The sequence below is a fragment of the Lipotes vexillifer genome, unplaced genomic scaffold (assembly GCF_000442215.2).
Source record: "Lipotes vexillifer unplaced genomic scaffold, Lipotes_vexillifer_v1.1 scaffold504, whole genome shotgun sequence".
NCBI lineage: Eukaryota > Metazoa > Chordata > Mammalia > Artiodactyla > Lipotidae > Lipotes > Lipotes vexillifer.
In genome coordinates, this window is record NW_006785225.1 from 481,262 (window position 1) to 506,364 (window position 25,103).

A 25,103-nucleotide genomic window follows, 5' to 3' on the forward strand; every position below is an offset into this window, starting at 1 on the left:
AAAGAGTCAAGGGTGAGGCCCAGTTGTGTGGCTTGAGTACCTGAGTACTTTCTCCAGAAGTTCTGGAGGAGAAACAGGTTTTGAGATAAGTTTGATTTTGAGAATGCTGTTCAAAAGGTGTCCAGTCACCAGTTGGATATGCTGGGAGGTGAGAGAGCCGTGTAAATCACTGGCACACAGCCTCAGCATATAGATGGAAGCCAGAGAAATGGTTGAGGTGGTTCAGGGAGTGTGTTTCAAAAGAGAGGAGAAAAGGGCCTAGAATGGAATCCTGTGGAGTGATGTTTATAAGAGGATGCCTGAGGAGGAGGTGGAGGAGAAAGTTGTAAGGAGATTCAGAGGAAATGGCTACAAACGTTGGTGTTAGCATGGCAATTCATCTGCTTATTCAGCTGCTTCAAGTCAGTACTTATTGAAGACCCATATGCCCTAGGTGTCTTCAGAGGTGAGATGTGACCATTGACATTAAACTTAAACTGTGACCCCATTGCACACCCCATTGCAGCCTTCTGAAACGAGAGGCCCCTTCTCGCAGGTCAATGACAGTCTTATTTTCCAAATGATAGACGTTCTTCCTGAGCTGTTTGTATAGGCCCGGGAGTCCTTCCCAAGCTCACCCTTCTGTATTACGTAGGCCCAGAAGAGCCAGGTCTGGCAGCCAAGCCAAGAGCCTTCTGTCCATGGGTGATGGATGGCCTAAATAGGGCACTCCAGGGCTGTTTGGGGTTGGGAGGAGCATGTCATATGCCTAGGGTTTAGCAGATTGTACCCACACACCAGGCAGAAGCACATAAGGAAGTCACCCCCACTCTGTAGGCGAGACAAAGAGGCAGTTCTCTTCCCACGTGCCAACCCATCTGCTTCTTTGCATTTACCAACACGCCTTTTTTCTTTTTTTTTTTTGGTTCTCTGCAGCTTTGACTAAATGAGGAAGAAGAGTGGGAGGCTGGAGGAAAGGTAAGGTTGGAGGAGGGCAAAAGGAAAGGAGGGGAGTCGGGGGAGCCTCCAGGGACCACCAACACAATAAATTGTATCCTGGACTACCTCAGCCTGGTCCTTTTGCAGTGCATGCTTATTAGTTTCTTCCGGGGAGACCCCCAACGATGGTGGCCAAGGCATGGCTGTGGCCTTGATGGACCTGATTGATGGGGTGCTTCTCAGTGTGTCACAGAACTTGGAGGCCCACTTCCTTCTGTCCCCTCAAGAGGCTGGCACAGGCTCCACAGGACAGCTGGGGACAGGCTTTCCCTGCTCTGGTGCATTTGACTCCCGATGGTGTCATCAACCTCCCATCACTGGAGACAGCAGGCTCTCAACTGTCCAGAGTCGTGGGAGTGAGTGCCTCCCCAGACCTGTGTGACAGCAGGGTAGGAGATAGGAGGTGTGCTGGGAGCAGCTTTGCCCTGTGGGAAGACCTATGTGAGGCTATGTGTATTGGGGGAGGGCAAGGTGTACAGGAGGGAGGACAAGGGCTCTCCCTGCCCCCCACCATCTCACAGATATGGGCCTGAGCCAGGGTATGAGGCCATCCAGCCTGACTTCAAGTCACTGATGGAGAGGGGTTGAGTGGCTGTTCTGGGGTTGGTTCACACTGCTCTGAGCTGGGTAGGGTTAGTGGGGCAAAGGCACGAGGCTCTTTTTGTCTTGGCCTTGATAGTCCTTCAGCTGTACCTCATAGTGCCCTAATTCTAGCTCCTGCACCCTCTGACCTTCATATCCACCCTCACGTAGAGCTGAATACGAGGCTCGGGATTCAGGACTCTCCTTGTAGAGGACAGAGTTAGGTACCTTATCCCTTCCCAGAACTGGAATGCAGAGACGTAGAGCCACTCAGATTTCCAATGACAGTCCCAGTTGACCCCTGGCTGGGATATTTTCCCATCCTACATTTCTTGCCCAGGCCCTGTCTTCTCCTGTGGGTTAAGCCATGAACTTGTGCTAGTCCAGTCACCCCCGCCTGCACTTTCACAGGACATGGTCAGCCAGTGTTCACTTCCTCTTTGCCCACCACACAGGCCACGCTTTGGATGTCAGTGGACAGTCCTGCCCTACTAGGGGACCTCTTGTGGGGCCTCAGGCCTGAGGGGCTCCTAGGGGTGGTCCTGGGACTGCAACCCTGCTGCAGGGGCCCCTGCGGCAGGCCCAGGCTGTGGACAGCTTTGGGTACTGGCTTGGTCTCTATCGTTTTGTTTGCCTTCCCCTCCCCTACCACTCCAGCCGACCACCCCAAAACTGAGCTACACTATCCCTCCCATGCCACCCATCACAGTCACAGAGGGAGCACAGCGCTGCGCCAATGCGCTGAGGGCTGTCAGCCTGCCCCCACCCAACTGGAATGAGCCACCTGCATCCACACACAGGTGTTTCCTGTGCTCCTTCCTGTTACCGTTTTTTTTTTTTTTTTTTTTTCCTCAGCTTGGCTTCCCCAGCAGGTGGTTAAGGGCCCGGCCAAACCTCTTCATATACAGCTCTAAAACACAGGGGGGCAGGGCTGTCTGGGGATCTGGGTCACCCCCCAGGGGGGACTGTTGGCATTTCATTGGCTTTACCGGAGTGCAGGGACACAGACTCCCCCCAGGGTGTCACGCTGCTGTGCTACAGCCACAGGTACTGGGACGCCAGAGTGGGCTCAGAGAGTGGGGAAGGCCCTGCTCTTGCACTGTCTCCACTGAAAGCTCTGGAGGGAGAGGGGAAGGGTGGCAGACCTGTTTCTCCAGCCTTGAGTGTGGGCCTCCCTCGGGCCCTCCTTAGAACAGGCCTGCCATGCTGAAGTCCCCCCACCCTCAGGCTCCTCCCATTGAACACTTAACTTTCTGGGGTTAATAAACTCACGTGAGTCCTCTCCCCGGAGCCCTCTTTCCTGAAGCAGCACAAGCCTGCCAGCTGTGGGGAGGTCACAGGGTTTAGTCAGGTTTGTTATTACAGAGAGGAGGTGGCTCAGGGAGAGGAGGGACCTTCTGTTTAGAGTCACAGGGCAGCCATCCGGGTCTCCTGCCTCCCAGGCCCCAGCTCTTCCCCTCGGCAAGAATCTCCTCTCAACTACCCAGCGCTCAAGGAGCTCCTTGTGCTCAGCCCCTTCTGTAGGAAGCTGCCTGGGCTGAGGCGAAGACCCAGAAGCCTGGCATTCCCTGACGGGTTTCTGCTGCTCCCTGGTGGCCAGAAGCTCCAGCCACCACCACACCTTTTTCTGCCTGCTTCCTCTTTGCCTCCTGGCTAAGTGAGCTGGCTGCTAAGGAGCCATTCCCAGGACTGGCACCCTTTGGGCCTTCTCTAGGCCAACTCCACAGTTTGGCTCCAGTCTAGGCCCACAGCTTCCAGGCCCAGGGTACACCCACCTGCAGGCCGGGCCTCCTCAGCAACACTCCACCACCCTCTTCCTCTGCCCTCTTTTCCAAGCACAGTTCCAGCCTCTGGGCTCTCTTCCATCTGGATTTCCAGGGCAAAAGCACATGGTACTGTCACAGTTGGAGTGTGGACACACTAGTGTCAGGGCAACAGCCAGAGTGTGCTGGAGCAGAAAGTCAGTAGTGCACCAGTCCAGGCTACGTAGGAAAGGCATTTTGCTTTTTTATTTTCTGTAAAACTCTGTAAATAAAATACAAAACCAAGGGACATGGCAGGGCAGAGGCAGGACGGCCAGGCCCGGGACACCGATATATGGCAAGTGTGCTGAGCCGAGGCTGGGAGGCACTTGACTGTGGCACTGACTCTACCCACCCCGAGGACAAAAGGAGAATATATTAGATTTTCATTGATAGGAATCTGTGAGGGAGGAGTGTCTGGAGCCAGCCCTCACCCTCCCTGCCAGTGCCTGGTAAGCCCTGAAAGTCGGGGGAAGGGGCACTGGGGGCCGGTGGGTGGGGAGTTTAAAATGCCGTGCTGGCCATGCTGCCGGGCCCGAAGATGCGGGGCAGGGCATCCAGTGACTCCTCCAGCCGTCGATGGGCAGACTGTCCCTCTTCTCCTGTAATGGATAAAGATGGGGTCAGGAGAGGCCCTAGCACCACCCTGGCCTTCCCACCCCTGACCCCATCTCACCCCTATTCCCAGGAGCCAAAATGTCATAGAACTCAACTCGACCCATATCTCCCATTGCCCAGTCTCACCGCATTGCTGCAGGCTCTGCCGAGCTGCTTCCCTCACGGCTTCTGTGTCCGTTTGGCACAGGTACACCAGGGGCTCAATGCCTTCAGGAGCCTACCCGGGGAGAGAGCATTGAGGTGGGCCCAGTGCAGCAGGTGAGAAAGGCTCAGGACCTAGGGCTTGGGGAGCTGGGAGGGGAGAGAAAGGGGTCACCTTGATGCAGCCCAGGGCCAAGCAGCCAGCCACTCTCGTCTGCACATCCTCATCCTCGAGCTGGTCCAGGAAGCAGAGTAGAGCCTGGTTCAGGGTGGGAGGGCAGACTTAGCCAGACACTGGGAGCCTGGGACCCCAGCCTTTGCCCTCAGGGAGCCCTGCCTGACTCTCACCCTTTCCCGGAAGGCAGGGCCCAGTGACAGGCTCCGGAGCTGAGTGCTGACAGCAGCCATGACCTTGTTGTTGCCATGGACAAGCAGGGAGCTGAGGGCCCGGAGTCCATCCCTTCGAAGTCGCCCCTCAGGTGCCAACCTCAGGGCTTTCAGCACCACAGCCTGGTCATCTGAGTTCAGATTCCGCACCAGTAACACTGAAAAAAGGAAGCCGGGCGGGGGGGAGGGGGGGGGGGGGTTCCCCAACAATATCCAGATCGGTGAGTGAGAGGGGCAGCCTCGGGAGGGACTTCCTGGGTCTGGCCAGTTTTTTTTTTTTGGGGGGGGGGGGGGGGGGGTGTGTGTCAGTTGGAACAAGCTGGCAGGGCAAAGAGCCTCCCGGGGTGGGTTCTTTTGTACCTTCATGTCCTGAAATCACACCTTCAGACCCACCCATAGCATCAGGCCACTTTGTGACCAGGGCTACTGCCTCACCCTCCTCGGCAGTCTCGGTCACATAGGCCTCCATGGAGGAGCTGTCCAAGGCTTCGAAGTAACTCCAGAACTGGAAGATGGTGAGCTGCTCTCCAGGGCCTGACTGGGGCCTCCGGGGCAGCTTCTGCCCCAGGGCATCCTCCAGGAACTTGACACACACTGTAGGAGGCAGTGCCGCAGGTCTCAAGGTGTGGTTGGACCTGGGTCCTTAGAGGGAAGAGTGCTCCCACCCCACGCGCAGGTGCAGGGACCCAGCACAAAAGGGTCCAATCTGGGCCCTTTTGTGCTAAGGCATGAGCCTTCGATGTTTCTTCCCAGTGCTCATCTCAGCATGTCTCTGTGGGCTGACCTGGCTTTCCCTGAGGTCCCATCACTGGGGATCTGAGAAAGGAGAGCAAACAGGGCAGGTAGGCAGCCCACTCACCAGCCTCGGCTAAGCCTGGCTGGCGCAGGGAGAGACGGGCGCCGTACTGATCGCAGAAGGTGAGGAGCACCCGCTCCACAGGGCAGATGAAGGGGCTGAGTCCCTCTGTACATTGGTCCCAGAAGGTCAGGAAGCCGGGCCGGGAGGCCGAGAACTGCACCACTGTGAGGAGGTGCAGGAAACTGTCAGCAACAGGACAGGCCGGTGGGGAGACAGGCGCGTAGGTGAGATAGGGCAAGGGAGGAACTTTGGGGCGGACATGAGGCAGAGCCCACACAGCTTTTACCTTCCTGGGCAGAGGTGGCAGGGATTTCCCATCGCCTGCTAAGCTCACATACTGCTTCGAGCACTCGGGCCTCCCGTAGTAGCCGCTCCAGGGCCCATGCCTCCTGGCAGTGCAGGGGCCCAAATGTGCCCAGTTTCTGGAGAATAGGGGTGGCCAAGTAGCTCAGACCTCAAGACAGAGCTTAGGGAGGGTGGAGACCAGGAACTACCAGTCCCTGCATGCATCGGGAGAGACTTGGGGGAGCCAGAGTGTGGGAGGTGTTCCATTCAGCAAGAGCCAGACCCTGGGACACTGGGGAGTGGAACTCAGAGGAGGTGTGCAGGGCCAGGATTGAAGTGTAGGGCTCCCTGGGGGAAGGGGCTACAAGGGAAGGGTGAGGGAATACCACTAGCCTCACCAGCAGGAGGCGGCTGCAGTGGTACAGATGCTGGACCAAGGCAGTGTCCAGAGCTGGACACTCTGTGCTGAGGGGTCGGGCACTAGGTGAGTCGAGGCTGTCCTCAGCCCCAGGCTCCGGGCTGTTTGGGGGCCTGAGAGAAAAATGGGGTCAACCGCCCCAGGAGCACACATCATCATCTGGTCACCAGAGTATTTTTATTAAGTTCCCCCCATCCGAGAACAGAAGAACACACCATGCACAAACAACAGACAATGGGTAAGTTCACGGAGGACTTCCAGAAGGAGGAAAGGGCTGGGACCAGCAGGTGGTAGCAGGGGTCTCCAGAGCCTGTCTGCCCAGGGCTACCTCCAGCTAGGACTGCTGGGACCTCTGGGGCCGCCGGGGCTGGGATGGGCGGGAGTAGGGTTGCAGGCGGGATGGTCTACGCAATGTGGACTGCAAGGGATTGCGGCCCAAGGGGCGCAGGGCACGGGGCCATAACATAGGCAGCACTGGAGGGAGGAGGGGCTGGGCATGACCTTCAACTGGGAATCGGCAAAGGCCACTCTGGGACAAAGAGCCAAGGGGCCAGGGTCTCTGGGAAAGCTGGGGTCCAGACAGAGGGAGTTGATGCTGGGGGGCACAGGATGCATGGGGAGGCACAGTAAAGGCTCCTTCATAGGGTAGATTCAAGGTGAGGCCAAGGAAGAGAGGAGGAGCTGGAGGCTCAGGAGCTGGTGGGGACCGATGGAGGAGGCAGACACTGCAGGGATGAGGAGGAAGGTGACCAGAAGCACTGGGGATACAGATGGGATTGAAAACATGAGCAACAAGGACACACGAGGAGTACATGGGAGGGGTGAACATAGATGTACCCACCAGCAAGTCCATCCCCTCCCACCCACCTCCCTCGAGCCCACCACCCATCTTACTGCTCTCTTTACGTGCTCCCCCTGGCCTCACCTCACCTGTTCCCCTTTCTCAGCCTTTCTCCTTCACCTGCTACTCACCTCCCCTCTCTCCCCGCTCCTAGCCCCTCTCACCTGTCCCCAGGACTGTCATTGTCTTCATCTTCATTGAGGAAGCTGAAGCTCTCCAGGGCATGCTCCACAGTGATGCTAAGACTGGAGGCCCGGCTGCGAGTCAGGCCTTGTCTCTGCTGGGGTTGTGAAGAGCGTCAGAGCTGTCGCCCCTGCCTGGCTGCCCTCCCTGCACTGCCGCAAACCAGCCCAGCCCTCCTCACCATAAGCAGACTCTCCAGCCGGGTCACCTCCTGCTCCAGGCCCTGCAGCTCAGGAAACTGGCCACGATAGTCATCCAGGGCAGCCATTAGGGCCCCCAGTGCCTCTTCCAGTTTCCTGTCCTCAGCACCTCCAGCTGCCCCTGGAACTGGGGCCTGGGCAGCCCTGGCCACTCTGGGGTCTGAATGCTGGGGCACAGGGGCTAGGGGTGAGGGAGGGAGACTTGGGCTCTGACGGATGGCTTCTGGGAGTTTTGGGGAAGGGCTTGTGAGGGGTTCCCAACTGGAACAGGTAGGACTTGGGTGGGAGGTGCTGAGGGCTATGGGGTCTGCCTGAGTGCAGGAAGTGGAGGCTGGGTAGCTATAGGACAGGGGGTCAATGCCTGGGAGGGTCGGGTCTGTGTTTGCAGAGGGGTTGGAGAGCGTGGCAAGGTCTAGAAAAGTGGAAGGGCTTACAGTTATAAGCGTGGGACTTGTGACAGAATGGGTGGGACTGCTGGTGATCTGGACTGGGTCCTTAGCATTGGGTGTAGCAGTGTGAGTTGAAATCCTGGCTGTGTGAGTAGGGGTTGCAGTAGTGTGGGTACTGCTTGTGGTGGTGTGGGTAGAGCTTGCAGTAGTGTGGGCAGGGCTTATTATGGTATGGCCGGGGCTTATTATAGTATGGGTAGGGCTTGTAGCAGTGTGGGTGGGGCTTATGGTGGTGTGGGTAGGGCTTGCAGTAGTATGGGTGGGGCTAGTGGTAGTCTGGGCTGGGTCTGTGGTACTGGGGGTAGGGCCTGAAGTAGAGAGGGTAGAGATCACATGCTTGTTGGTGGGGCTTGTGACAGTGTGTGTCAGGTTTGTGACAGTGTGGCTAAGGCTTGTGGTGGTCTGGACTGGGTCTGTAGTGTTGGGGGCAGGAGCTACAGGAGTGACAGTAGAAAGCATCGGCTTGTGGGTAGGACTTGTGGTGGTCTGGACTGACCCTGTGGTACTGGGGGTAGGGCCTGTAATAGAGATGGTAGAGACCACAGTCTTGTGGGTAGAACCCGTGGTAGTGTGAGTAAGGCTTGGAGCACTATGGGTAGGGCTTACAGTACTAGAGGTGGTGCTTGTAGTGGTGTGGGTGGGGTCTGGCAATTCAGGAGAGCTAGAATTTATGGTCTTGTTAACTGAGTCTAGATGTGCAGAGGGAGCAGGGTCTGTAGATGTGTGGGCGGGGCCTGTTGTACTAAGAGTGGGGCTTATGGCAGAATGGCCAGGGTCCAGGGCAGAAGGGACAGGACTAGCGTGCTCCCCATGTGTGGGATCTGGATGTGCAGGTGGGCTGGGTCCCTGGACTAGACTTTCTAGGCCTGAAGCCTCCACTGAAGCCTCAGCCAGGGCAGCATCCACACTGGCCTCACTGATATGGCTCAGAGTCCGGCTGTAGGGGGCATGCCCATTGGCCAGGGCTGGGGCCATGGCCCCCTCCTCATCCACGGTGCCAGAAGTGGAGGTCTCAGCCCTAGGGAAGGCAACCTGGATGGGCAGAGGCTCAGGCTGCTGCACCAGGGGCCTGGGGGCTGAGGAGTGGCGCGCAGTGCCTGAGAGCTGTGGGCTAGAGGAGTCATCGGAAGATTCGGATGACAGGGACCATGCTGTCCCATTCTCCAGCTCCTCCTGCCGCCTCAGCATATTCTAGGAGAGAGAAAAGGACATCTCAGGACCACCCCCAGCAAACCCCTGGATGGGGGGCTGAGCCTGGGATGTGACTCACATAGAAGGCCTGTTCCCGAAGTGAGGGTGTGTCTGGTGGGCTCTGGCTGTAGGTGGAGAAGCGCTTGGTGACTGTGGAGGCCTTGTTGACAGTAGAAGCGGCTGAGGGCTGGTCATCCTTGTCGAAGGGACTGGAGAGGGACGACACTGTTAGAAGGTGCTAACATCAAGCCCCAGCCCCGTCTCCAAGCCCCTCAGCCCCACCAACCTCCATGTGACTTCCAGGCTGAGCTTGATGGTGCCGAGGTCATTAATGTCCACAGCTACAACCTGGGGCAGGGCGGCGAACAGATCCTTGGTCTCACAGGAGACGCTGCCTACAACCACATGGTTGGCCAGGCCCTTCAGTTCTGTCACCTGTAGCCAAGAATGCATGGTGGGGTCACAAGGGTGTAGGGGTCATGAGATTGTGGGAGATCAGAGGTCTGAATTTGCATAGAGGTTATGTGACAGTCACAGGGTCATTAGGCCATGAGGAAGTTACAGGGAATGGAGTTCTCAGGGTAATGGGGCCATGGAGGCTCGAAGCAGCCTGGGAGCATGGGGACCACAGAGGTCTAAATTTGTAGTCATCAAGGTCGTGCGAGTCACAGCCTCATGAGAGTTCAGGGGTCATATATTCACAAGGTCAGGAGGTCACAAGGAAATCACAGGGTCATGAAGGTCAAGGGGTCACACATTCACAGAGGGCCATGGAACCAGATGGGGGTCACAGGGGTAAGGGTCTCAGGGTCATGAGGATCATAAGGGGTTCACAGCGTCATAGAGTCACAGGATCTTGGTGTCCTATGGTTCTGGGCAGAGACATCACCTTGATAGACAGGAACTCCGTGAGCAGAGGAAGAAAGACGGTTTCCTCACTGTCCCACACCTGCTTTCCACTACCCTCTATGCGGCCCCGTAGTTTCCAGCGCTGACGCCCATATTTCATGTAGATCTAGGGGAAGAGGCAGGTTGAAGCAGCCCTTGGTGTTGCGACCCTGCCATCCCAGCCCTTCCCTGCCCATCCTCCTACCTCATACTGATCGCCCACACATAGCCTGGCGAAGCCGGCCAGCCCTGGGAGTGGGGGAGAAGGAGATGAGCTGGGTCCAGGGGTCTCAGGCACACACCTCCCTCTCCCCGCCACCAGTCGGCCTCACCACTTGGTACCTTTCATCCGGAGATGGAACTCGCCCAGCTGTGCTTCCAGCTCGCTCTCCAGCAGGCACATGCTCTGAGAGGGATGGGCAGGGACAGGAGGAGGTCAAGAACCAGTCCCCTCTCACCAGCTCTGCCACACTCTGTGCCTCTGCCTCACAGGCACACATCCCTCACCTCTGTGTACTCCCGATGCCCCCGAGTAGCCTCGGCCAGGCTGTCCCGGGCCTCACGGCTCCCTGGGGAGCCGGTGCTGTAGGCACGGACCATGTTGTAGGCGCCATCCCGGAGACGCCGCTGGACACAGTATGCCTCATACAGCTCGTCGATCTGGGCAGATGAGTGGGGTGGCAGAGGGGGGATTGAGACTCACTACTGGGGTTGCTCACCCAGGGCCTAGCATCATCCCATCTCCCTGTGATACCCAATCCCCCACCCCACGCTGCAAGCACACACGCATGCTGCACAAGTACCTTGCTGGCGTGGAACTCCAGCCGTCGTAGGAAGCGTTCAATGGACTTGACTTGCTGGGGGAGAGGTGCGTTAGGAGAAGCCTGAGGCCCAGGGCCCTTTACCTCCCCCTGAGCCAACCTCTTCCAACACCATTCTCTATACACTCACCTTGTCTAAGTCATACAGGAAGCCCTGCGGGGAGAGATGAGGCGGGCATTAGGAGGTAGGGGAAGTACTCCAGTAGGGGCAGTTGCTCACCCAGACCTACCTAGCTCCTTCTCATCATAGCCTTCCTCCCTCTCACACCACAGTCCACAGCCATTCCAGTCAAAGCAGGGACTGACCTACCTTCCCACATGCCTGGTCTTTGCTGGTGTCATAGATTTGGTCCCCAAGGCCCCTCTAGTACTCTTCCCCCCACCTCTTCCATGGGATCCCTCCCCTGGCCCACTGGCTTTTCTACAACCCCTAGGAAGTGAGCTCTGTGCCTCCTCATGCATGGTTCCCTCTACCAGGGAACTCCTGTTCATGCTTCAAGACCCAGCAGAAATGTTTCTTCCTCTGGGAAGCCCTGACCTGTTCCCCAGGAAGAACCATGGCTCTCCCTCAGTACCACTACAACATAATCTTCTGCTGTCCATGTCTGTGGGGTTTGACCCAACCCACTGGAAGCTCCCATGGACAGGCACTGGGTCCCAGGCAAAGTACATGCAGCCTGGGAAAGCTGAGGAGAGGAACCTCCCCAGCCTTTCCTGATACCCCCTTTTCTAGTCACACCTGGACCAAATCACCCCAGAAAACAGCTCTGATGTCACCCAGGGCTGGTGCTGCCCAGTCCCCCACACCACAAGAGCAAAGGGCATATTAATCCTGGGCATACGGGATGCCAACCCTTCACTTACCAGGCGGGAATTCCTCTTGGACTCCCTTATCTGTCTTTGGAGTTTCTCCTGCTCCTGCTGGTGCACTTCCAAATAGGCCCTGGGGAAAGGGGTGACCACAAGAGTTATCTTACCTCTCCAGCTTCTACCTGCCCAGGGAACAGGCAGTGAGGAGAGGGTGTGAGGCTGGGGAAGGTTCCTACTAGCAGAAAGGGAATGAGGACTTAGGGAGGGATCATGGGACAAGGCATTGGGAGGGCACTGCTTACGTCAGGCCTCGCTTGAGCGCCGTGTACACCAGGTCCAGCCGCTCAGGCTGTGGGACCTTGGGGGCCGGGTGTGCCACTGAAAACATCTTCGACACTCGGGAGAGTGCTGGGGGCTTCCGTGGGGGCCCCGGGGGACTGAAGGCTGGGAAGCTCCTGAAGAAGAGACTGCACTCAGGAAGGGGCAAGAAGTCATTCCCCAAACCCTCACTTGCACACTCCAACCCGGTCAGACTCTCTTGACCCCATTAGTCCCCCTCTGCCGTGTACCTGGGCCCCCGCTCCTGGCTGCCGAGGACGCCTGCGAAGGACTGGCTCCTACTGACCCGGGCGCTGAGCAGGCGGCGCTGCGGCCGCACCGACAGGGACATCATGGAATGAGTCCGCGCGGGGCTCCCTGGGGGTGGCGAGGGAGGGTGTCCAGAGCCAATCAGGCCCTTGAAGCCCCCTCCCTGCGGCCCAGACTCTGTACCTCAGTCCTGCCGGCCACGGCCTGAGGCTGGAGTCTGAACCCCAGCGGCCCTGGTGCTTATGACAGGGCGGCCGCGGGTAACTCGGTGTCGGACTCAGCGTGGCCTCGGCTACACCCCCACTTCCTGCAGAGGTGCAGGCTCCGCCTGCCGCGCGGGGCAGGAAGGGGGGTCGCACTGGGATCCTCCCCGGGCTGGGAAGGGGCAGGAAAGGGGAGGGGCGCGCGAAGAATGTGCGGAAGCGCCTGTTTACCCGGGGGTGGGGCGGGCTCCCCAGCCCTGCCCTGCCCTCCTCCCCACAAGTGGACCAGGAGCTCCCACGCCCACACCCCGAGAGGCCGTAGGAGGTCACGGGGCGGGGCGGGGTGCGTGCTTTGAGCCCAGCGGAGCTGCCTGGCAGGCCCGGCCTGTGCAGGTTGGGCTCCCCACACCGGCCGCCCCGCGGAAGCTGCTCCCCTCCAGCCCCCACCCGCTCCGAGGCGCCCAGACGCCAGAGCCCTCCCGGTGCCCAGAGCCGGGGGATTCCCAGGTTGGGGGGGCAGTGCCGAGAAGTGCCCCGCCCCCTCCACTTTCCTGAGACTCCAACCGGGAAACTGAGCCACAGACAGCGGCCTTTGCCCGTGACATTAGCAGGAAGAGATCCTCCGCAGACCCCCACACCGCTCCGGCGAAACACGCGCCCCAGGCCCCCAGAACGCGGCCCGAAGCCCAGCCCCGGAGCCTCCGCAGCCCCGGAACAGGTCCTACCTCTCTTCTTGGAGTTCATGGTAGGTCCGGGACAGCCCTCCAAGCCCCGCGCTTGCCCCCCGTGTCCCCGCCGGCCCAGGGCCACTCGGTGCCGGCCGGGCTGGGCTCCGCGCTCGCTCCCAGCGACTCTGGCTCCTGCTTCAGCTCCTCCCGGCGCCGCCCCCCGCCCAGTTCCTGCCGCCTGACTCAGCCCGCCGGGATGGGGCGGGACCCACCGGACCCCAGGGGCACCTGGCCCTTGGCCCCCCTCCCAGCCTCTGGGAGGGGTGACTGGAGGTTCCCCTCAGGCAGGGGACTTACGGGGGTCTTCTCGGCTGGGTCAGTAGTGTGGGTAAAGGGAATCATGGGCGGCGGTGAATATGGAGGGATAAACAGAGTGAGGACACCGGGTGGGGCTGAATTGGGTGCAGTTAGCACAGGGGGCTCATAGAGTGGCTGTTGAGGGGTGCTGAGAGACAGCTGGACACAGAGGGCTGAGAGTTGGGGTTCTGAGTGTGTGAAGGCTAGAGAGCAGGGGCTGAGAGAGTAGAAGGAAAGGCTGGGGGTGCTGAGTGGAGGGGCTGTGCCAAAGGACGGCAGAGAAGCACTGAGCATGAGTGGGTTTGGAGACTGAGAAGGAGCTAAAAGTGGGGGACTGTATCAACCCCATATTATGTGTTGCCGCCCAGAGAAGGAAGAGAAGCAACTGGGTGCAGAGAGTTCCATAGCACCATGCACCACCCCCATCCCTCCACCCTCAGAGGGGATGCTCAGTCTGGACACCCTCTCTACCCCCAGGCCACAGGGTAGAGGATCTGGTCCCATTGCCCAATCAGGGCCTTTTCTCTGGCAGAAGCTGCATCCTAGGGCAGAGGCCCCATCCTTCTGGCCCCCACCTCACATGGGCTGAATCCTCTTGGTGTTGGCCCTTTCTTGCCCCCAGTATCTCTTTTTTAACTATCCCTATCCAACTCTAGCCTGGATAAAGGCCACCATACTTAGGGTCCATTGAGCATCTCATCCTCTCAGATGGCCTGGGTGCTCCCCCACCCCATAAACACTCTTGCTCCTTGATGCTCAATTCTGCTGCACTGGGCTTACTTTTTCCCCAAGAGGCTGGGGTGGGCTCAGGGGTCTGCATTTCCAACCAGCCCACCATCCCCCTACACATTCAGATGCAAGATGTCCAAGGATCCTAGTTTGAGAAATGCTATCTCCCCCTCCCTCCTTGAAGACTGGATGCTGTGCACCCTATGCTGGCAGCTATGCATTCCCATGGATTGCCCACCCAACACTGGCCTCTCTGCTCCCTGCAGCCACCCTCCATGGGAACACCCCAGTCTCATCACCTGGCTCTGGAATGACCCCTTTCCTAAATCAGAACCACATCTCCATCACCCCCACCTCACCTGCCTTCTACCTGTGACCTCTTGAGACCTCAGCTCATTTATTCAACTATTTACCAAGTGACAACCTTATGCAAGTCTCTGGAGATAACAGCCAGAATTGCACAGACATTGCCCTGTACAGAGCTCACAATCTGCCTCTGCTTCCTTTCTCTCTGCCAGTTCCTTCCTACCTTCTCTTCCCTACCTTCCTTGCACACCCTTCTCCCCAGCCTGGATCTGCAGCCACCACTCCAGCTTGCTCTCCTGCTACCAATATCCCCAGCACCCTGGGCTTCTCTTTTACCTGGCAGAAACCAACTCTGGGCAACCCAACCCCCTGCCTTCTCTGCACCTGTGCACAGGCTGGCGGGAGCTGCCAGAGGTCTTGGCACAGCAGCTGGGCTGGAAAAAAGCAAATCTCAACCTCAGCCAGGCTTTTGTTTCCCATGCGGGAAATCCTCATGTGTGACCTTAGCCATGTCTCTCCCTTTCCATGGAAGATGAGTGTTTCAAACTTTTTCCACAAGCCTCAAACAAGCTCAAGTCACTCCCACATAAAAGATGAAAACAACCTTGGAAACCATCCAAATGCCCATCAGTAGATAATGGAATGCTATACAACAAAAAGAATGAACAATATACAACCACATGCAACAATATGGATGAATCCTACAGACATAATGTTGAGTGAAAAAAGCAAGACCACAAGAGAGGATATATGTTTGAGTTCCTTGATATAAAGTTCAAAAACAGTTAAACTTAATCTATGGTGACAGAAGTCAGAATAGTAGTGACTATTAATAGTAGTGACACTACCCCTGGGGAGTAGTGACTGGAAGGGAGCACAAGGGGGCTGACAGGGTACTGATTATGTTCTGTTTCCTAATCTGGGTTGTATTTCCTGATCCTATATGGGTGTGTTCCTTTGTGAAAATGTCTTGTGAGCTGTACAGTTAGGACATGTACCCTTTCTGTGTGAATATTATATTTCAGTATAAAGTTAACTTTAAATAAACAACTACAAAAAGAAATGACCCCTCTGTGGACTCCCAGCCTCTTTCTAACTACCCTACCCCTCACCCTATTTGGCTCTTTTAGAGCCAAGTTTCTTGAAGAGGAGTCTACCTCCATTTCCTCTCCAAGCCCACCCACTCTTCTTCCTATCTTGGTACAGCTTCTATACCCAGTACTCCCCTGACTGGTCTGGACAAGATCACCAGTGACTTCCCCATTGCTGAATCCAGTGTCCAATGTTTGGTCCTTATCCTGCTTGATCTCAGCAAAGCTTTTCACTGTGTAGTTCTCTTCCTCTTCCTTGAGCCTTTCCTTGTCTTGGATTTCAAGAGACAACATGCCTCTGGCTTTCCACCTATCGCTCTGGCTGCACATTATTATTTTCCCAGAGGATCTGTCTTTCTCCCCAACCCCGAATGGGCCTCATCCTCCCCACTCATGGGCTGGGTACATCTCCCACAGCTTAATGCCATCTAAATTTTGCCAGCTTCCATATCTCTTCCTTGCCCAAACCGTTCTTCTGAGCACCAGGCCTGTTTATCCAGCTGCCTGCTTGATACCCCCTGGAAGCTGACTGACAATGTGGAGTGGGTTATTAGGGATGTGCTAAGTTTGAAGGCCCCAAACTAAAGTCACCACTTTCCTCCTCAAACCTGACTCTCCCCAGTCTTAACCTCTCCCCGACAGCCCCACCATCTGTTTATCCAGTTGTTCAAGACAGAAACTAGGAATCATCGTGGATCTCTCAGCCTCTGTTACCCCCACATCTACTCAGCCACCCACTCCTGCTGTCTCTGGAATCTGCCCCCTCACCTCCACCCCTATAGCTAGAACTCAAGGCCAAGCCATCACCAGTTCTCACCTAGAACCCTACAGCAGCTTCCTAATGGGTTCCCTGTCTCCGTGCTAACCCACAATGATCTATTCAATAACAGCATTGCCCCTCTTGAAATTCCAGTCACCTGACAATGCTAAAAACTGTCCTTTATCAAGTGCTTTCTATGCCAGGCACTGTGCTTAATTAACAAACATCATCTCATTTAATTCTGGCAACAAACCTATGGGATGTGTCCTATTAGCCCCACTTCACAGGTGAGAAACCTGAGGCTAACTGGCTATGTGACTTTGGGCGAGACATTTCTTAACCTTTTGGGGCTGCAGGTATCCATCTGTTAAATGAGGATAACAACAATAATAATAACAACTATCTCACAGGGCTGTTGGGAGGATGAAATGAGATACTTCCTCTACTGGGAGTGTTCGGGGAAGGGAGAATCGTATGTGGAGTACAGAAGTTGGGGTGGACACAGTACCTCACTGTAAACACACAACAAATGTTAAGTGGTGTTAGTAACAATTATTGATCTGCCCAAGATTACACAGCTGTTAAGTGGTAGGGCCAGGATTCAAACCCCAGGACTCTAAATCTTTAACTTCCCTCTATTCTAACTCTTGTGAAACATCCATGGGCATTCCTCTACCCCAAGGATAAAGTCTGGACTCTCTAACATGACCCACAAGACCTTCAGGCTCTGTCCCTTCCCTCATATTCCTTCCTCCTCCCCTCACAGTCCTCTGTTCCCCCCATGATCGTTCTGTTCCAGATACTGTGAATTCTCCCCATGCCTGTAGGCTCTTCAGCATTGAAGCAGCAGCTCTCACTGATCCTATATCCTCTTCCCACTACTCTCAGCCTGACCAGCTCCCTCTCTTTTTTCAAGTCTTACCCTACTGCTTCTTCCTCAAAGAAGCCTGCCTTGGATTGGGTCCCCCTTTAAGGTGCCTCATAGTTTCCTCTCTCTGATCCCTGAGGCCACATTACTCAGTTGTCAGTTCCCCTTTAGGGTCTGTCTTCCAACCAGATTGTGAACTCTGGGGGCTGAAGCCTGTCTGCTTTGCTCACTGCTGTACCCTCTGCGCCCTGCACCAAAGCAATGAAGGAAGGCAGGAGCTGATTATGAGTTAGGGGCTAACTGAACTGGGTTGCCCAGATAAAGGTAGATCCTGAGCTGCTGGAGGGGTAGATTTCAAGTCTCTATCTCCTCTACCTCATAGACAATTTCCTTTTCCCTTCCTTACTTTCTGATTGTATCAGCAGGTGGGGTTCTGCCCTCTGAGAATGGGGCCAGGTGGGGGTTCCCTGGGATTCTGGAACTGAGTAGGTGGGCTGGACTCAGAGTAGGCTGAGTGTCCCATCAGTTTTCTTTCTCTGGGCTTCTGCCACAGGGACCAGGATGTATAACTGTTGGTCTAAATGACCATCAGAATATCAATCTAAGTGACAATTCCAGGGGGTGAATAGGCAGGATCTCCCCTGCTGGGGGTGGGGGAAGGGAAAGAGCTGAACCCCTTGAGCTAAGGGAGAGGGGCCACCTCAACTGGTGTTGGTGGGGGCTGGCTGATAAGAGCCAGGGGATTATCTGGACTTATGGCAGCCCTGAAGTCTGTTCTGGACATGGGAAAGAACCCAGGTCTCAAGGGTGATGGGGCCTGCAGCATACATAGCCAGCTCAGGGCAGCTAGGAATGGAACTCTGCCCGCTTGCGTGGACCCAGATCCCGCGGCCTCTAATACCCTCTACACGCCAAAACTGGTGCACTTGTGTGGGTCAGGAGGTCCCGCCACCGCCACCTGTGCTGCCCAGCTCAGTGGTATGCCAGGCCAGCCGCTTTCCCGGGAGTCTCCGGTCCGGCCCCGCCCCACCGCAGGGCCGCCCAGGACTGAGGTAAACAGACGCTAAAAATAACCCGGGCAAGGGGCGGCTTCAAGGAAGAATGGGGTCCCTCCTGAGCCTGCCCCTGTCTCCATGGCAACTGCCCCAAACCCGGCTGCTGACATCATGCCGCAGCTGCGGGAGCAGGGAGGGAGGGGGGGCGCGGTGCGGCCTGGGACCCCCCACCCCGGAACCGGGCGGAGGCGGCCGGGTGGCCTCACTTCCTGCCGGCCCCCTCCCTGGTCAGCTGGTCACATTCCCGGACGGCGGCGCACTGGAAGCCTTGTGGCCTCCCCCGGGCCGGGCCTGGCAGAGGCGCTAGTCCGAACTGCAGCGACGGGCCCGCAGTGACTCAGCCGCGTCCTCCCCGCCAGCTTTTCCACCCGGGGAGGACCCAGCCCAGCGCCCTGTGTGCTCCCCTCATCCCCACCCATTTCCAGGTACACCTCTGCAGCTGCTGCCCCACAGGACCCAGGACAGAGAGGTTTTTTTTGTTGGGTTGTTTTTGTTTGTTTATTGTTTTTGACAGGGAGGTTTTGTACCTCACTCTCCAATTCTCATCTCTCTCCCCACCCACCCATCCCCACCGCTACCCTCCATGCCGGGGAAGCGGATAGTGCAGTGGCAAGAATTCAAATCAGGGGCTAATTCCCACCTCTCTCCAAACCAGCTGTGTGACCTTCAGAATATTACTTAACCTTTCTGGGCCAGTTTCTGCATTTGCCAGATCGTCTGGTAACCCTCCTCAGAAGGCTGTGCCGGCACTGAGCGATGTAGGCCCAGGGCAAGCCCCACAGATGGCCCATGGTATTGTTACACTGGACTGCACACAGTAGGTGCTCGGCCAGCCAGCCTGGACATATATTAGAAGCAACCCAGAACTGGCTGAGATGGGTCAGTCTTGGAGGCTGGACTCAGGCCTAACGGGGAACAGAGGGTGCTGAAACCAGGCTTACCCAGACCCCTAGCCCTGGTGAGCAGCCCCTTCCCCAAACTGGTTCTGCAGGCTGCCCAGGCCTGGCTGCTTGCAGAATCCCCACACCAGCCTCTCATTTCCAGGTACAGGGTCCGTTCCCCTAAGGCGCCGGGGCTATCCTCTCCGGCCTGGGCCGCGCCAGATTTGGGCGAAGAGCCTAGCCCAAGGCCGGATCGGCCACCTCGGGTCGGGGCCCAAAGCGGCTTAGGCCAGCCGGTGAGGCCAGAGAGATTAGCTCATCTCCGAGGCGGGCCTGCACCCCTCGTCGCCCTCTCCCCATTCCCAGCTCAGTCTCTCCTGCGGCGAGGGCAGTGGGGCTCCCGATGAGCATACGTGCCAGGGCCCAGGCTGGCGCCAAGGGCCCACCCTCAGGCCTGGCCCACCCCAGAGCCCCGGGGCACAGGCCGCCTGGGCCTTGCCGTGGGAGGGAAGGAGGCAGCGCCGGGTGCGGCAGGCCCAGAGGCGGCGGCTTTTGTGGGCGTCCTCCGCGCCCGAGAGGAGGGGAGGAACGACACCGCGAGGCCTGGGTCCCGGGGATGGGGCGATACGGGACAGGGCCTCAGCCGGGGCAGCAGATCTGGGACTCCCCAGGCGGGGGGAGGCACCAGAACCGCCGCGCCCGACCCCCGCCCTGCCCGCGGCCCCCGGAAACGGCGGGGACACTCACATGGCTGCGCTGGGCTGCGCGGACTTCGCGCTCTCCGTGCACTGGTGGCTGCCCTGCTAGGTCGCGCCGCAGCTGCCGCGGTCACCGCCGCTGCTGCCCGCCCCTCCCTCTGCTCCGCCGCCTGCAGCCCAGACGCCCCGCTCCTCCCCAGGCCAGCTGGGCCCCACCCCCTGCGCTCCCGCGGCTCCCGCACCCCTGGAGGCGCTCACGGCTCGCTCCGCCCTCTCGGCTAACGGGGCAGGCCGGTGGCTGGCGGCGTCCACCAGCTTGACGGGGCGGGTCGAGGCGGGACAGGGCGGGGTGGGGGGGAACCCTGGACGACACGCGGGCGGTGGGAGTTCTCATTGCTTGGAATCCGGATACATATGCGGGAATAAGGCGACTTTCGGAGAACCATTAGCAAAGGCAGGAAGGAACCATTCCTTCCCATGCAGATCCTCAAACCGGTGCACTAGAGAGCCTCGCCTGCCTGCTCCCTCCTTGAATTCCGTGGGCTCTAGAGACCTTTCAGGCCCCCATATGTGAAACAGGTCCTGGAGAGACCACTGCTGGGTTGAGTTGGTTGGAGGAAAGGATCAGGGCCAGTTTCAGAGAGGGAAACAAGAAGGCCTGAAGGCTACTCATCAGACGCCTTCTGGGTCTGGACGCTGCCCCTGAGCCCTGCCCGTCCGCCGGCCTCAGTTTCCCTGCTGTGGGGGCAGGCTGTCCTTCCTGCCACCATCTGGCACCGGTAAGTCTGAGTTTTTAGCCAGGCCACACAGTCACCACTCACTGGGTACTGGCATCTGCAGAGTCTCGGGCCTTGCTCTGGAAGCATGGGTGAGGACCCTGGCAAGGTCTGGGTACGTGTTGTCCAAGGGGGCCAGAACCCAGTCCTTTCCAATGAGGGGGCTAGAATACTGGCTATCCCCTGGAGTGGGTTACGGTGGAGTTGATAGCTGACCTCACACTGGGGTAAAAGGGCCAGCTCCACTCCCCCACCCCTCCCATCAATAAGACAACACCGGTCCTCTCCAACCCCACCCTTCAGGCTTCACTCAGTAGTCTGTCACCTTTAGAGGTAGCAGAGGGCACTGACATCCTCTCCGTCGCTAGCTCTTACCAGAGACAGACCTCACCCTCTCCCAGTTCTCCCCCTCTCCAGCCCCTCCTCTTTGCCTTCCTTTGCAGCACCCCGTTTTCTGTAGTCAGTAGACCTGGGGATTGCTTCCAGAGACTGGGTTCTTCTTTCTGTTTGCCCCCACCCTAAAATATCATCCAGTCTCAGGACTTCATCCGTCCACTGCTGAACATCCTGAGCCTTCCCGTGTGCCCAGAGCCCTCTCCTGTTCCAGAGCCCCTGATGACCCACCAGATCTCATGACCTTCCCCAGAGGGACTCTTCTTCCTTTGTTCTCATCTCTGCAAAGCACCACTGTCCACCTAGGCTCCCACCCGAGTGAGGCTGGGCCTCTCTGGAGCTCTCAAAACTGGCACCAATTGGTCCCTGCCCACCTGGAAAGTCATCTCCTCAGCAAGGCATCCTCTGACCACCTTCTCTGAAGACAGCCTCTCCTTGGTACTCTCTGTCCCCATGTCCTGTGGACTCATGCCTTCATGTCACCCATCACCACCAGGTAGCATGTGTGCCCATGTGTGCTCACGTGCCTAAGCCTGCCTCACTGTGAGTCTCTAAGCTCTGTGGGGGCAGGGGCCACAGATGTCCTCATCACCACCGTCCCTGGCTCATAGTGGGAATTCAAGAAATATTTATCGAATGAGAGATTGAATGAATGAGTAAATGCATGAACCCTGGATGTCCCCCTCTCTACCCCCACCTTAATTCAGCCTCCTAGTCCTGTAGATTCTACCTCCTTAACATGTTTCAGATTCAGATTCGTTCCCTCTCTGCACCTCACCTCCCACTATTAGAACTCTGTCGTTTATTAATTCACTCAACAAACACCCACTGACCATTCAGGGCTGGGCAGCATGCTGGCCCTTGGGGTGGCAGTGGCACAGAGTTGTCCCTGTGCCATTGCTTGAGACTCTGATGAGGCAGCGGTGATTGTGGGGACTCACCAGGGTACTGTCCGAGGAACTCTTTATTGGCCTAGAATTCTGGAATTCCACTTCCAGAAAATTCCCAATTGTAATAGATAACGCCCTTGCTTGTCACAGTCAGTCAGTCTCTCTGTCCAGTGTCTGGCCACAACTCTGCATTGTCACAGCTGGTACCCAGGTCTGGGCCACCGTCTTTTCTGGCCTCCCTGCTGCCTCCTTTGTACCCTACAGTTGTTGTCCACCCAACAGCTCAAGTGATATTTTTGGGGGTTTTTTTGGCTACATCTTGTGGCTTGTGGGATCTTAGCTCTCCAACCAGGGATCAAACCTGGGCCCCCTGCAGTGGAAGCATGGAGTCCTAACCACTGGACCGCCAGGGAATTCCCTCAAGTGATCTTTTAAATCATAAGTCAGGGCTTCCCTGGTGGCGCAGTGGTTGAGGGTCCGCGTGCCGATGCGGGGAACACCGGTTTGTGCCCCGGTCCGGGAAGATCCCACATGCCGCGGAGCGGCTGGGCCCCTGAGCCATGGCCGCTGAGCCTGCGCGTCTGGAGCCTGTGCTCCGCAACGGGAGAGGCCACAATGGTGAGAGGCCCGCGTACCGCAAAAAAAAACAAACAAACAGAAAAAAACCCCCAAAATAAATCATAAGTCAGTTCATATTGGTTCCCCAACGCCCTCAGGATAAGTCCAGACTCTGTAGTGAGGCCTCCAAGACCCAGAAGATCCGGCCTTAGATGACCTCACCTCCTCATCTCCCACCTGTCCTGCCAGCCCTTCCTGCTCTGTTCCACTACACCAGCCTCCGTGCGGATCCCAGGACATGGCCCCTACTCTCTGGCCTCTGTCTCTTCTCCCAGCCTCCTTTCTGCCTGGGATGCTCCTCTCCCTTATCCACTTGGAAAACAGCTCAAATGTCACCTCCTCCAAGAAACCTGTGTCCTCTGGCTTCCCACTCACCCCTTCTGAGTACCCATCACTGCCTATTATCCTTGTCTGTGACCACTCCTGGCTCCCCAACCTTTTTCCATCAGGGCCAGGCATGGATGGGGCTGCAGTGAGCAGACGGGACACCTGAGGCTTCACTTGGCCCTCTCCCCCTGTTCAGGGGTCTTGAGGGAGTGACAGCCTCCAAGGATCATGGGGTGCTAGAGGCCTGCCAGGCCTCTCCACAGTAACCAGTGAGCCAGGGGAGGAAGGACACAGCTGACACCCATTTCACAGAGGCACCACCTGAGGCTCAGGGAAGGCAGGGCCTTTCCATGGTCAGAGGAAGGGGCAGCATTTGAGCTCCAATTCAGCTCACCGATTCCTAATTAGTTTGGCTCTGTCTGAGTCAGGCATCATTCCCTGAGTATTCGCTCTGCTGGTGCTGGCTGGGAGCTAGGGCAGAGCACCGAATCATCACCATTTCTACCTTCGAGCAGTTCACATTCCTGAAGGGATGGGCTCTGGCCTGGGGGAAAAAAATCCCTCTAATAGATGGCAGAGGGTGGTGAGAACCACAGTGTACTCCAGTTCCTCACATATGGTGCAGCTAGTTCCACTTTTGAAAGTAACGCAGTTCGAGTCCCAAAACGCAGAAAAACAGAAGCTTCCCTCGCCCCACCCCACAGCCCCCATGGCTACAGCTCTCTGGTGTGCAACGTCACCCCCCAGCTTCCTGTGACGGGACAGAATAAAGTCTGCCCCTTACTGCGCCTGTGCTCACATGCCTCAGATAGGATGTACACATTCATTCATTCATTTGCCAGATATTCAGCAAGCTTTCGTGGAGCCTGGTGTGTGCTCAGCCCTGGGGGTTCCAGAAGGGTGGACAGAGGTGAGGCTACCCAGTCCCTGCGCTTGGGGACTCACTGTCAATTAGGGCAGGTCATCCCTGAGTCTCTACACTTATGTCACCAGTGTGAATGTGTGACTATGATTGTGTCTGTGTGCACATTTATGTGTGTGAGAGAAGGTGTGTGCTGGTTAGGAAGGGCTTTGTAGGAATGGGGCAAGTTGTTGAGACTCCCTAGGCAGGCAGGGGGTGGGTCTTTAGAGGAGCATCTGGGGCAGAGAGCACAGCAGAGTTCAAGGTACAGGAGGGAGGAGCAGCCTCCTTTGCTGGCGAGGAGCAGAAGCTTAATGTGGTGGGAGAATTGTGTATGTGTTGGGGATGAGGTCAGCCATGAGGGGCTTTGGGGACTGGCTAAGGAGCATGGAGGGTGATGGGGAGCCTGGGCTTTAAGCTGGGGAATTCTGTGGCCTTATCTGTGCTTTGCAAAGGTCATTCAGGCAGTGCTTGGAGGGGGGCAGGTAGAGACAGCTATCGTTTCCCTGCCAAGGTCATGGTGGCCTGCGCCAGAGTTGAGGCAGTAGAGATGGAGACATTCAAGAGATGTTCAGGAGGCAAAATGGACGGCTGGGTGACCGATGGGATATGAGGTCTAGAGAGGCAAGCATCCCAGATCATGCCAGAGTTTTGGGCCTGGGTGATGGGTGTTTTTCAGTGATGTGGAGAGGCCTGGAGGATCAGGTTAGGGGAAGGTGATATGGTCACTTTCGGCAGGTGGCATCTGAGGGGTCTGGGGACTATCCATCCAGGAGGAGGTGTCCGGAAGGCAGGTGGACATGTGGGTAGAAGAAAGAGGTATCTAGGCTAGAGACAGCTTTTGGAGGCGATGATGGTCAACTGGCTCACCAAGAGATCAAATGTGAGAGGGACCAGGGCACTATGCTCCGCTAGGGCACTTCAGTGGGTGGTGGGGGCAGATGCAGGCTTGAAGGGGGCTAAGTGTGGGTCTGTGGGTGTGCCTGGACCTGCCACCACCTCCGCCCACCTCCAGTCCCAGCCTGGCCCCTACTGCCCAATGTGTGTGTCAGAGGGCAAGGGCCAGGGATGCTGCCCACGTTTAAGTCTTGGCTTTAGCACTCTCACTTTGCGGTTCCTGTAGCCACTTCTCTTTTCTGATGCTTTAGCTGCACTCATCCATTCACTCACTAAAATTGCACTTTTAAGAGGTACTCTGTCTCATTAATAATCAACACAATGCAAATGTAAACAAGAGACTTTTTTTTGCCCTCTGAGATTGGCAGTGATGGACATGATGTGTTAGTGGATGCTCTGTAGAGAATGGGAACTGGTTTGAGTATTTAAGAGTAGTTTTTTCAGTACATATCAGGATGTCAAGTGCAAACCCTCCTTTTCACCCTGAAGCTCAACTTCAAGAAATTTAGGGCTTCCCTGGTAGTGCAGTGGTTAGGAATCTGCCTGCCAGTGCAGGGGACACGGGTTTGAGCCCTGGTCCGGGAAGATCCCACATGCCGTGGAGCAACTAAGCCCATGCGCCACAACTACTGAGCCTGTGCTCT

General features: G+C 57.0%; 1 protein-coding gene across 3 annotated transcripts; it reads right to left on the reverse strand.

Moving 5' to 3' along the window:
* Positions 1-3,547: 3,547 nt before the first annotated feature.
* Positions 3,548-18,789, reverse strand: RIPOR1 (RHO family interacting cell polarization regulator 1). Of its 3 annotated transcripts, none has more exons than XM_007457279.1 (23): positions 18,762-18,789; positions 12,023-12,149; positions 11,756-11,908; positions 11,508-11,586; positions 10,774-10,797; positions 10,626-10,679; positions 10,330-10,482; positions 10,165-10,228; positions 10,028-10,071; positions 9,824-9,949; positions 9,221-9,369; positions 9,014-9,143; positions 8,262-8,934; positions 7,276-8,051; positions 7,076-7,191; positions 6,051-6,183; positions 5,654-5,789; positions 5,368-5,529; positions 4,944-5,102; positions 4,470-4,666; positions 4,297-4,380; positions 4,107-4,197; positions 3,548-3,964 (listed from the first exon to the last, which is right to left on the reverse strand). In XM_007457279.1, exons 1-23 carry the CDS (start codon positions 18,781-18,783, stop codon positions 3,867-3,869), a joined length of 3,750 nt encoding a protein of 1,249 aa, XP_007457341.1. In that variant the 5' UTR covers positions 18,784-18,789; the 3' UTR covers positions 3,548-3,866. The 3 variants fall into 3 exon arrangements, with proteins under 3 accessions (XP_007457341.1, XP_007457339.1, XP_007457340.1); XM_007457277.1 differs by lacking the exon at positions 18,762-18,789 and adding an exon at positions 12,970-12,988; XM_007457278.1 differs by lacking the exon at positions 18,762-18,789 and having other exon boundaries at positions 11,756-11,920; positions 12,023-12,126.
* Between the last annotated feature and the right edge of the window lie 6,314 nt (positions 18,790-25,103).

Coding starts and splice junctions, on each gene's coding strand:
- RIPOR1 (XM_007457279.1), bottom strand. CDS start 18,783: ATGCAGAAACTGGCCCAGAAAG. Junction 10,229..10,329: donor GGCATCGGGAGTACACAGAG/GTGAGGGATGTG, acceptor CATCCCTCTCAG/AGCATGTGCCTGCTGGAGAG. Junction 9,144..9,220: donor AGCCTGGAAGTCACATGGAG/GTTGGTGGGGCT, acceptor GTCCCTCTCCAG/TCCCTTCGACAAGGATGACC.